This window comes from Quercus lobata, chromosome 6, assembly GCF_001633185.2.
Source record: "Quercus lobata isolate SW786 chromosome 6, ValleyOak3.0 Primary Assembly, whole genome shotgun sequence".
In the NCBI taxonomy this organism is placed as follows: domain Eukaryota; kingdom Viridiplantae; phylum Streptophyta; class Magnoliopsida; order Fagales; family Fagaceae; genus Quercus; species Quercus lobata.
The window spans coordinates 19,707,666-19,720,119 of NC_044909.1; the positions used below are offsets into that span (position 1 = coordinate 19,707,666).

The window sequence follows — 12,454 nt, forward strand, 5'->3', positions numbered from 1 at the left end:
CACAACAATAGAAAATTATTGGTTTCTTTCCTTCTCTAGCATTTTCATCTAGAAAATTCTTACTCTTATGGCAAATGCAAGAAATGATGATAATGCAAATTGATAGTGACTAGTGGTGAAGGGAAAGGGAATGGGGTAATCCTGTTCATAGAAGCCCAAAATGTGAGCCTGACTCTAGGATAACAAACATGAAACGATTTCTGAACTATGAATCAAAACATTATTGGTGGTGAATAAAGCTTTAAGAGTTTGGAAAGAAGTTCATAGAAAGTGCATGTTTGTTAGAAGCATTAGTAGTTGGGATAAGGAGATTGATTGGGCTGTGAAAAGGCTGAAGGGAAAAAGTCTGTAGCATGTATTTTGTAAACTAACTTGGCAAGCCACTGTTTATCACACTTGGAGTGAAAAAAAATGCAAGAATTCATGAAAGAAAACCATATTTCTCAAAGTAAGTGGACTTTGCTTGAGAGAACCATATTTCTTTTTGCTTAAGTTCCATTCTCTGTAGTTGCCACTGCATTAGACAGACAAAACTTTCAAGTAGCCAGACCTACAGAATATGCCAAGCAAAAAGAAGATATACAGAACAACCTTTCAGAAATGTAAGACAAACTTCATGTCCAACTTAGAATAACTAAATGTACAAGGAACATTGCTGTTTTTACAAGAGCTTTCTTCATTACAATCGGAGCCTTAGAATTCACATTTTGAATTGGATATGTAATGAATGCTTTGTGTGACTGCACATTTTGTTATTTTGAAATGTGGAACCCTTTTTCGATCCCATGCCTCTCTGGGTCAGCTTGTAAGGGACATCTGTACGTGAGTCCAAGAAAGGGTTCAGCCATCAGAATCTATCTCGCCGAATGGTAATGGAACTTCTTTTACTGCCCTGTAGTTGCCGACATTGTTTAGGTGCTCATTCTCCAACCTATTAAATTGACAATTTACAAGTATGAGAAAACTTTACTTTCAATTTCCATAGTTCACAAAGCTATGGAGGAACATCTTAATTACATCACGAACCAATAAAGAACCTTATAAGTATTTCTCAAAGGTTCCTGTTTATGTGGCCTTGTTTGCTAATTTTGTGTCTGCTGGAAAACAGTTGATAAAAAACTAAAGTTGGGGGGAGTTGTTTCCAATTAGAGGCATTATCAATAAGATGGCTGCTAATATAACAGTCACTCTCATATTCTTAAAATGCCAGTCATATAGTTCAATTATATATAAAGAACTCTGCCTAGACAGGATAACAATTTTAACCAAAATTTTTTAACGTAAGACTGAAAGTACCTGTAAAAGTTCCAATGCCCACGACGAATAACTTCTAATGAAGCCAGGAGGAAACCTAGTAACTTTTGCTCAGCATCTCTATCGATTTTCATTATGGTCTCCAGCCATGCAACTCTTAGAACAACATTCAAGGCCTGCAATTCAGTTTCTTATCTGTTCATATCTTTTGTCTAAAAGTGGTATGAAGAAGGCCACGAAAATTCTACTAGGACAAAAAAAAAAAAAGAAGAAGAAGAAGAGAATTAGAGTTTACTCACCATGGACATGTAATAGGTGCTTTTATTCTTCAGAATTAAATTATCTCTAAGCCATAAATTATTGGAGGTTGATCTGAGAAGACCCCAGTCCTTACAAAAATCCCAGTACAACTGATATACTGTAGCCACCCCAGAAGTCACCAAGACCATAGCAAACCATACATGGTAGTTTTTTGCGTCATGTTTATGCTGTTCATATGTCAACCTGGCGCCAGCTGCCACCATGGCCGAAACATACTTCCCCATGTTAGCCAAATGTTCCCCTTTGGAATCTTCAAACCATCTTCTTGCACACTTGCAGTTTCATTGAAAAGCAAAGTGTTAGTTGGACCAAGAATGCTATAACAGACAACAAAAGTTTTCAACAACTTGCTGAAGCAGTGAATTGTGATTGGTGCAACATCATTTTCATACTAGTAAATAAGGCATACAGATTTTTAGACAAATTGGACAAAGTTTTTGAAGCTATCTCCTCACCTACTACATGGCGATTTATAAAACTATCAATGTGTATTATTTAATCAAGTCACATGACTCGTTAAAAAGTCATGTGAAAAGTGAAAACTAAACATAAATAGTCTCTTTGATCACCATATAATGAGTTGGAGGAAGATAGCTTCAAACTGGGTTGGAGGTGAACTTTTTCTTATAAGATTTTACTATACTATAGGATAAATTATTGGTCCTCTTCCACTTTGAGGTCCTAGGCAATTAGTGGAACAGCCGCCCCTCCAACATACACAAAAGAGGAAAACAATTGATTAGACTACCATGGAGTTTGGGAGAGCTACCTGCATTGCTCGCCAATAGTATGGCAAAAACGAAATTACATAAGATAGCTCCTGATATAGCGTTACATCAGAGCAGGTTTCATACTGGTGTGTTCTGAAACTTCTTGCCAGAAGGTTGCAAGCTATGGTTTCCAAGTGCCTCAGCAATGGAATCTATAAACAGAGAAGAATGTATTGGAGATTAATCAAGCTATATCGAGAGAAAAGAGTGAATCTAAAACAAGTTTATTTAAATGTCCCAAAAGTTGTTTGGTTACCAAGAATATGGAATGAAATAACATAGAAGTAGATGTTCGGATTTTGTAAGGCAAAAGTTACTTTTTTTCATTTTACCAGATATTGTAGCCTTGTAGGTTTAAGAGTTGTTACCTGGCTAGTAAGTTGGTCAGCCATGAAAAAGTCCACCAGCGCAACCTAAATACATAGAGTTATTCAAACAAATTAAAATAGCTGTAATTTAATAATTGTTCATATATTGTGAAGAATGAATACCATTAATTGTTGAAGGAAATGAGAAAGGAAATAAGTGTACCTTAAAAAATGGAGAGCATGCTATATTACGAATTATACGAATGAAACGGTAGCGTGTTGGTCGATAAAAGATGTTAAATGGGCATAGGAGCATAGTGAAGGCCAACTGAAAAAAACAAAAAGGATTTAAGATTAGAACAAAGGCAATACAAGATTCATAAAAACATTTAATGTTGGCATGAAAACCAGGCTTTACCTGGAGATAGCCAGTGTGTGTTGGGTTTATGAAACCGGAGATTTTTAGTCTAACTCTGAAACCTAGACTTTTCGTCAAAATATTGTGGCTGTAGCAATACTCATTATGTAATTAACACTACTCAAGCCTTATGTTTGCTTGTTATGAATGAGTCCGGACCTTTTTACAATTTATATTTAAACATGTACATTTATAAACAGTTTTTTGATAATTTTTCTCATACACATCACATGTTGGCAATTAGTTTCTTAAAAAGCTAAGAACGCCTATGCCAGTTGCTACATAAATATTAGTAACTTAAGAGGCGATTTTTCCAATTGGAACATGTTTATTTCTTGTTCTTTTGGTCCAATATGATATATAGAACACGACATCAACAATAAAATTGCCAATAGTCTTTTAGTTTGATGGGTTAATACCTAATGAGTGTTTTCAATGAAAACATTAAAGTTCAAATCTAACCTTTCCCCAACTATCAAATTATCAAAAAAAAAAAAAAAAAAAAAAACCTAAATTAAATTGCACTAACCAGAAGAAGAAGTCCAGGAATGGCATCCACTAGGCCTTGTGGGTATCCACTGGCTCCTAACAAAAGGTGGATGACCAATGCTCCAACCACAATTGTCATGAAGGTGGTGCACATGAGGAATGCATCTCGGTACGTGAGGGCTGTCTTTGGTGAGGATTCAAAGATGAAATTGTAATTGATTCTTTTACTCTTCCACATGAACAAATTGCACCCATGCATGAACAAGTGCAAGCTCAGCAACGCAAACATGCTGCACAATTCACACCTTTACTATTAGCATATCAATAACATATACTGAGTCTTTTACCTTAATAGTAGAGAGTATATGGACAAAATACGATACGTAAAAAAATGAACATTACTAGTGTTTTGCCAGGAACCTCATTATTCAATTCCAGATTGGGTCGGTTGTCGTGTTTGCAAGAAGTCCGACTCAACTTGATCCATGGTCAGCCCTAATAGCTCGGTTTTAAACAAATTTATATTTTTTCATAAATTTTTTGTTTTTCCCAACACAGTTTATTCTAGACACTTTAGTCCAAATATCTATGGTTTATTTTTTAAATGGCTTTGTACTTAAAGTGTTACTGTCGATCTTCTTCATAAGGAAAATCTAGTTTCAAATATTTAATATTTTAATTACCACTTGTTGCAAGGAAAAAGAAAATAAAATCAATGGTTAATTTTTCTTTTACTTTATTGATACAAAGGCTTGTTTAATTCAGTCAAGTTAAATCTTTTTAGGCTAGTAAAACAAGTGAAATAAAGTCTTTTTAGGACCATGTGAAATAAGGCCACCTGAAAATTGGGTATACTGTGTTCATATAATCTTTTCTTCTACCGCCATAGAATATACCCGTCAAGTGTGCCAAGAGTGCATACACAGTAAACAGTGACACAAAACAACCCGTAAACAATCCTGCAAAAAAAACAAGCAACTTTATTCAATGTGCTTAAAGGAAAGGCCCAAAAAAAAAAAAAAAAAAAGGAACTTTATTCAAAAGTGGCACAGTTTTATTCTTATGAAAATGAGATAATGAGGCACAGTGCCTGGTGGAGCCTACTTAAGATTGCATATTATTCATTATTCACGGTGGTTATTAGTCAGGACTAATCCCACTAGGTAATTAGTGGCCAGCAGGGTTTAAGTGTTGATGGAGAATTAGTATATATACGTGGGTTACTAGTAGTGAAAGATCATTACCAACAAAGAAGGTCACCATGTGAGAAGCTTTTCTTTGCTGGGGCCTTAAGAACTTCATTGCCTTTTTTCTGTCATTGTGGGCAAAGTGCTTTGTGAATATGGACTCCACTTCATCCATCATTCGAACCACCTTTTACAAACCAAATATAATAATACACAAACAATTCCTTATTAGAACCATCACATTATTCTCCAAAATCTTCTTAGAGAAAAGTAAAAGTATCAAAGACAACATAGTACTGAAATTATTGGTCAGTAAATCACTAACAAAGATTTATTAATATCCACAAAATTCAATGCTGACAATAGAAATTGTTTTTAGGTGATTGGTGGGGATTGACTTGGTTATCTTGGACATACACATTCTAAATGAGCTTCGAAGCTTTATCACCATCAAAACTATTATGGATAATGCTAACGAGTGCCCTTAAAATATTGGTTAACAATTCATTTTAAGAAAGTTTTGATACCACTTTTATGAAAAATGAAAAAAATTGTCAAAACATTAATTATTTTATTTTATTTTCATAAAAATTTTCTTTAAATGGATTATTAACTAATACCTTAAGAGCATTTGTTAGCATTTTCTAACTATTATTATTATTTTTGTTAATTTTATTCTTATCCTCTAAAGTACAATGAGCAGTACTTAAAAATATACTTGTCCTCCGAATCTTATCAAGAGAGGTATGGTGGACAGCTAAAAAAGATTATTCCTAAAACAATTCACTTGTTATTTGAAGAAATAATGTGTGGCTATTACGCCTAGTAACTTTAGTGATTTAGATGTGCATCTTTGTGTCAAAAAATGACTAATTGTTCTAAAAATTTAAATTTTTTGAAAAAAAAAAAAAAGAATATTGCTACAAGACTTGGACATACATAATTATGCCTCTCTTTAATTGTCATGTGACTCAAATAAATATTTTTTTTTCTTGACTTGGCAATTGGCATAGACTATTTGGATGTAGGAAATGCAAACTTTTGGAGCTTCATTCTTGTTTTAGGTAAAAAGACATACGATAGTGGCCGTAGAAAACAAAGCAATCATAGGCAAATAGTTCATTTTTGAAGAAACAATAACTAGTTTACCTTGTCAGAGCTAATAAAGTGAGATCCCTTCACTGCTTTTAGATAAGTTTCCGAGGCATTCTGGTTGGATACCTGTTCATATGAAATATTAAAATTTTAAAAGTTGTGGACAGAACTTAGAATATAATTGCATCATTAGAATAGTATTATATGCTTTTTTTTTTTTTTTTTTTTTGAGAAGGAAATAGTATTATATGCTAGAACAAATAATTTCATTGGAATATATTCAACTTAATCCTTTCTAAATACTACTACTACTACTACATTTTAATTCAATTGTATTTCTGGAAAGTAAATAAGGAAAAATGTGTACAGAAAATAAAAAATAATTAGGGTCCTTGTCAAAAGAAAAATATGATCTAATCGTAATCGAATCCGTATTGTCCATTTTCTGTAATAGTCAAAAGTTTTATCTAACAGAAAAAAGAAAAAGAAAAATAAGGAAACAACGGTGCTCCAATAACTCCCTTTAGGTAACGTGGTATGAGTCATGGATAGTTAGGAACAGTAGGTTGATAATTGTTAGGAGTCTCACAGTCTTCATGTGATGTGAGGTACTTGACATCATTGTCTCCAAAACCAGTTAGCTTAGACATGGTATATATGAAATGTAAGTATTACATCAAATTTTTATATATATATATTTTTTAATTTTAAGAAATCCCATTTCATTTCCTGTTATGTAAAAATCATCAAATTTAATGCCATTGAATGCTATCGACCTGAATTGCCAACTAAAAGCTAAAAGCTTTATCTACCAAACGTGTAAAATCCTAGTGACCAGAATATATCTACGCAATTCCTTTAGTGTCTTTTTCTTCGAATGTTATATATATGGTAAGCTATTTTCGTTTGGTAAATTGAGATCCAGATATTACCACCATACCTTGTCGAATTTCTTCATTATTTTGACAAATGCCGTCATGTTCAGTGAGCTGCAAAAAAGAGTGAATTATTTCAATTAAAAAAAAAAAGTGAATTAGAATTGAACATGCTTAATTTAGAGAAAATAAAGAAAAAACTCACACACAATAAAAAATCCCCTGCCACTTTGTATCTATTGAATTATCACAATTACACATGATCCCAAAAACCACAAGTTTCTTTGTCCAAAAACAACTTCCAAATATCTAGGGATGTGCCACAAACTAAATAAAAACTATTAAAAACTTTCAAAATACATTGACTTGATACTATTACACGGTTATACTCCCGAACTATTATTATTTTTTAAGAGAGATTCAACCTATAACATCCGCTCCTGATAATAAATTTTTATCATCGAATCAAGACACCAATTAGTTTTTGGTGTAGGCGAGAATTGAACCCTAAATCTCTTATTCAACCATCAGAGACTTTAATAGTTAAGCAATTGAAACTCACAAACTCTAATTAAATAACTACTCCAAACAAGGATAACATTTTATTAATTTAGGTTTCTCTTGCATTGTAGCCTCAAAGTTAGTTTGAATTTATTCTTCTTAACAAATCCAATTTGATTTTTTTGCTTCACATATGGCCATGGATATTTTTAGGCCTCGGCTCCCTTTTGAAAAGGCAAGCGCATTACCTTCACTAACTTTCATTTATTAAAGGCAGCCACACGAGGCAATGGAAAGTGCCATGCAGCTCATGTCTAATTGGGTTTTGATAATCTCCTATCCACAATTTCACACTTTTTTTTTTTAACATTCACTTTTATATATTAAATTGTGGACATTTCTGCATTAGTTTTACATATGCATATGCAATAATAAATGTATACAAGTGTGATTTTTATTTTTATTTTTTATTTTTTGTGTTTAACTAGTTCCATCAAGGCTAACCCAGTTATCAAGGTCAAATTTCTTTAACTTAAACATATTCTCATAACTAATAATTAATTAAAAGAACAAATAAAGAAGAAGAAAAAAAAAAAACCTGTATGTTTTGAGTAGACCAAGCCCTTTATAGAGCTCCATAAATGCTCCTCTAATCTTCTTCTCAAAGCATTGGACCTTCTTTGGGTTGATGAATTCACCAGAGCTTTCCTTTTTGAGATTGTTCATCATATCTTCATACAGAATTGAAGTAACGGAACGTGGTGCGTTGGCCGGACTGTCAATCTTCATGGCCATTTTAGGTTTCCCATTCTTTGTCTTCTTCCTTGTCCCTGAGTCCATAAAATATACCCCATTTCTTTCTAATGCAGCTCGTACTTCCTCTGTTTCCGACATTTCAGGGCTTTCAGCTAATTCAATCGAGCTTTCTGTTTAATTTCACATAATTAGAGATGATAAATTGTGAATTTATACATTATTAATGACTTTAGTAAGTTTTGATTGTCCTGAAGGCAAGTTTAAATTATTAAGAAATAATGGATTTAATTATTTAATTTATCTGATTTAATTGTGTAGAGTTCAAATCACTAATCCTTAACTATCAAATCATCCCAAAAAAAGAACTTATTAGACTTCATAAATAGATCTCACTTGCCAACGGGGGCTTGGCTCAGCTGGGTATGGTTCGTTCGCTCTGCCTAACACGCTTAAGTTCGATTCCCGCTACCAGCAGGAGTCCGTTGGTGGGCATCATATCCCTAAGCGTGTGTGCTCTGCCCGGGGTTTAATATAACCATAAATACCCCTATTTTTTTTCTCAAAAAAAAAAAAAAAAGATCTTACTTTGAATATGGAAAATTAATCGATAATAAAGTTGGTTGAAAGAAATTAAAAACTAACGGATGCCCTAAGGGCTTTGGTTTAAAAAATCTTTATATAAAGTTTTTATGAGAATTTTATTTTTGGTCCTATTAATGGGTGTCCTTAGGATATTTGTTAACAGATTATTTTAGAAAAGTTTTAATACAACCTCAAGGGGAATATAAAAAGTTGTCAAAAAAAATCAATCACTTTTTTTTTCTTTTTAATAAAAATTTTCTAAAAATATTTCTTAAACCAATGTCTTAAGGACATCTAATAACATTTATTATATTTTGACAACTTTTTATATTTCTCATAAAAGTGTTATCAAAACTTTCCTAAATTGGTCAATTAATAAATGTTCTAAAGGTAGCCCTTAACTAGATCTAAAAAATTAATCCACAAAATTAAGGTTACATGACCCTCCTCTCCAAAAGAGTATCAAAAGCTACTAACTTTCTACTATGAATTTACGGAAAATATATTTTTGACCCATCCATGGTGTTCTGATGTCATAATTGAAAAAGAGCAATATTGATTGGTTCATTTTGTCCACTTATACCCTTGTCTTACATGCGTTGGCTACCTGTTCTGTGAAAGTTCCATAGTTTAAATGTATATCTTTAAGAACTTGTATTATGAAAAAGTTCAAAAACCATACATATTCATATATGCTAAATAAGCTGAAAAATAAGTACGTGATGATTAGTTATGGGAAGATAAATCACTCACCGGAGAAACTAGAATTGCGGTCAGGAGATGACCAAGAACGAGGAGAATTTCCGCCATTCAAACTTGGCATAGAGTTTTTCCGGCGACGCTTGTTGAAAATTTGATTAAGTTCGAGTACAATCTGCAGTTGCTTGCTGAGATTTTCTCGTTTCTTATGAAGCTCATCCTCTCGTTCCTTGTAAAATTGGTTGACCTTATTAAGCTCGTTGTCCAATTTTTCAAAAAATTGTTTCACCTAAACATCAATCAAATACCCGGCCCGTAAATAATGTCAGGCAAAGAAAAATAATTTTATATTTTTGGTAAAAAAAAAAAAAAGTAATTAGTAAAAATGGGTCATAAGTATAACCTCGTCTTCTTCATAAAATAACTGAGAAAGATCAGTTACATAAACCTCATCCTCACCATCGTCAATGGTTTTGCTCATAACCTACCAAAAAAAAAAAAAAAAAAGGGTTATAAAATGGGATAAGTTTCTTGCTTTCTATAATATTAGTTTGTAATTATGTATGTCTTTTTCTTTGGTTTTTGTGCAACTTTTCTGTCTCTCACAATTATTTCGTGATAATGAGTGTGAATCCTATAACCGTTTAATTGCTTTCGTGAAAGATTGAGAGACTCTCCAAAAGGGAAAGCAGAAGACACCAAAAATGGTTCTATAATGGATCGCAGTTGGATTCCCATAACATTTTTGTCATTTCTGTCCCATATTCTTTTATTTTTCTGTAGTAGTACTATTTGACAAACAAACTTGTATATCTAAGCATTTCTTCTATCAAATTCGAACAAAACCGAGATAACGAAGGTCAGACATCAAATCTAATGCAAATTGAGAAAAGAACAAGAAGTTATTTGAATTGATTTGAAATTGAGTGTATCATGTTCCAACGCCGGCAATGTTATGTACAATAAAATTAAAAAAAAAAAAAAAAAAAAACACTAAATGTTATGTTCGTGGGACCCTTCTAAGAAAATACTAAATATGGCTATGTCATCCTTACAAATTTGCAAGCAGGTGATAAAAAATTAAATAAATCTCGACCACAAAATTTAGTAGCCGTAACTTTTGTAAATTTATAGAGTTGTAACTTTTGATCTTAGATTTACCCTAAGAGATACACAATATTAAAGATACAGTTCTCACATGTATTGTGCCTTAAATTTACCCATTAATTTATACATTACAAAATGTTCAAGGGTATTATCAGCGAATCAGTTTAGCTATCAGTGGCATCGGAAACAACCTGACTTTTAAGACTTTTTGCCTGAAAATGATGTCGCTTAAAACTTTCTCAACATTCACACAAGCAAACAAACACAACAAAGTGACAAAACCATAGCACACTTACCTTTCGGATACGAAAATACTATAAAAGAACAAAAAAAGCTTTCGTAAATTTCGGATGCCTTTAGCTTTTAAGACTCATCGGAAACTCGTACAAGTCATCGGAAAATCCTAATGAATTCAAACCCACTTAGGAAACCACCGGAAAACAAAGAAAATGTCACCGGAATTATATTCCAGTTGCTTTTTTTGTTTTTGTTTTTGTTTTTGTGTGGTTACATTCCACTTCAACCACGGTTATTATTATTATTATTATTTTGTAAGAGGATGTGCACAAACGTACATGCATACATATGTATAAACATGTTTATGTATATGTATTATTGTAAATATATACCTGAATTATATCGGTTTTGTTCTCTGAATTTCGGAACTTGTCAGAGATTTTCTTGGCGAAAAAACGAATAGAATCGAAAATGGAGACGCCAAAGTCGTCATCTGTGTGTTGGGATGGTTTGGATATAATTTTAGAAACTTTCATCTTCTTGATTTGTTTCTTTAATATTCGATAGTTTACAAACGCATCCTTCCATTCTGGGATGAGTTGAGCTTCAAGCTCCTTAGAAAACTTCACCATTTTCTTTTCGTATTTTCTTGAAGTGTGTGGTGGGAGAAGAGTGAGGTATTAAAGGAGAGCTTAAGAGGTAAGAGAGAGTGATTAAAGAAGGTTTACATATATATAGAGAAGAGGGAAAGAGAGAGAAGAAGAGCCGTGTAGCTAAAGTAGTAGAGGAAATGAATTGATCAGTAATTCTGATGTGGATTTTTTAAATTTGCTCTTGGGAATTTGTTTTTTAAAATTTTGATAAAGGGTCTAGTAGTAATTTAATGAGACTAAAATGAATGGGAATTTTTTTTTTGGCTGAAAAATGATTGGGATTCAAAGCAGTGGGATGATGGCTATCCAAGTTCCACTTATTTTAATTTTAGGTATGGTTATAAAATCAGCTAGCTTTTGTTGCCAAATTTGCCACTGCTAAACACATGTTGCATGCAAGTTCTCTAGCTTGCTCTTTACACACACACAAAAAAAAAAAAAAAAAAATGCAAATTAATGAAGAACATAAAAATTTTTAATATAATTTTCATTACAAGTTCTCTAGCTTTTACCTTTTTCTTTTTGGATTGACAAGTTTTATTTATCTCCAATTGCTTAGTTGCTATCCTTCATACTTTTATTTTGATGGTTTCTTAGTGTAGAATATGGCTTGAATTAGGAGTTCGACTCCTTGTTGGATTTGGATAAGGAAGGAATTTTATTCCTTTTAGGTCACTGTTGTTTGAAAGTATCAAGTTCTATTAGAAGTCTTGTCTAACACTTGATTTTGAGTTCTTTTTGGAATATGAGTGATTCTCCTTTTGTGTGTAGAAGAGAAGTCTAGTCCTTATTAGATTTGGATATACTAGCCGACTCAAGTAGTGCTGCTATGAAAAATTAGAGAAAAAGAGAAGAGTGTGTGTGTGTGAGAAAAATGCTCTCTCTTTGTTTGGTTCTTTGATATTTATGGGTTGCAATTTAGAATAGTGAGAGAGGTTTGTTGCTGTTTGGTTTTGGTTTTGCAGTTTGATGATTTGCTCTCTCTTGGTGCGTTACAACTTTTGGATTTGCTTTGTGACTCTCTCTTTGGTTTGTGCACAATTGGTATTTGGTATTTGTGAACCATTGGTTCTTTGATTTGTATTTGGTTCTTTGGTTTTGTATTTGTGAGAGAGAGTTATTTGGGTGTATTTGGGATTTGGGTTTGTGAGAGTATCTCTACACCAATTTGTATTATCTCAAATTTGTTATAATGAAATTTG

The 12,454-nt window shown here is 32.7% G+C and overlaps 1 protein-coding gene across 1 annotated transcript; it reads right to left on the reverse strand.

The window, feature by feature from the left end:
* Positions 1-603: 603 nt before the first annotated feature.
* Positions 604-11,315, reverse strand: LOC115994081 (phosphate transporter PHO1). Its single transcript, XM_031118107.1, has 15 exons — positions 10,992-11,315; positions 9,659-9,739; positions 9,310-9,544; positions 7,817-8,144; positions 6,783-6,831; positions 5,897-5,968; positions 4,805-4,934; positions 4,399-4,519; positions 3,601-3,850; positions 2,877-2,981; positions 2,714-2,758; positions 2,345-2,497; positions 1,554-1,847; positions 1,297-1,430; positions 604-931 (listed from the first exon to the last, which is right to left on the reverse strand). Exons 1-15 carry the CDS (start codon positions 11,229-11,231, stop codon positions 841-843), a joined length of 2,328 nt encoding a protein of 775 aa, XP_030973967.1. The 5' UTR covers positions 11,232-11,315; the 3' UTR covers positions 604-840.
* Positions 11,316-12,454: the final 1,139 nt, after the last annotated feature.

Excerpts from the sequence above, each read along its gene's own strand:
- LOC115994081 (XM_031118107.1), bottom strand. The coding sequence starts at position 11,231 with ATGGTGAAGTTTTCTAAGGAGCTTGAAGCTCAACTCATCCCAGAATGG. Across the intron at positions 2,759-2,876 it reads CATGCTCTCCATTTTTTAAG|GTTGCGCTGGTGGACTTTTT; the intron begins GTACACTTATTT and ends CTATGTATTTAG. Across the intron at positions 1,848-2,344 it reads ACTATTGGCGAGCAATGCAG|TGTGCAAGAAGATGGTTTGA; the intron begins GTAGCTCTCCCA and ends TGAAACTGCAAG.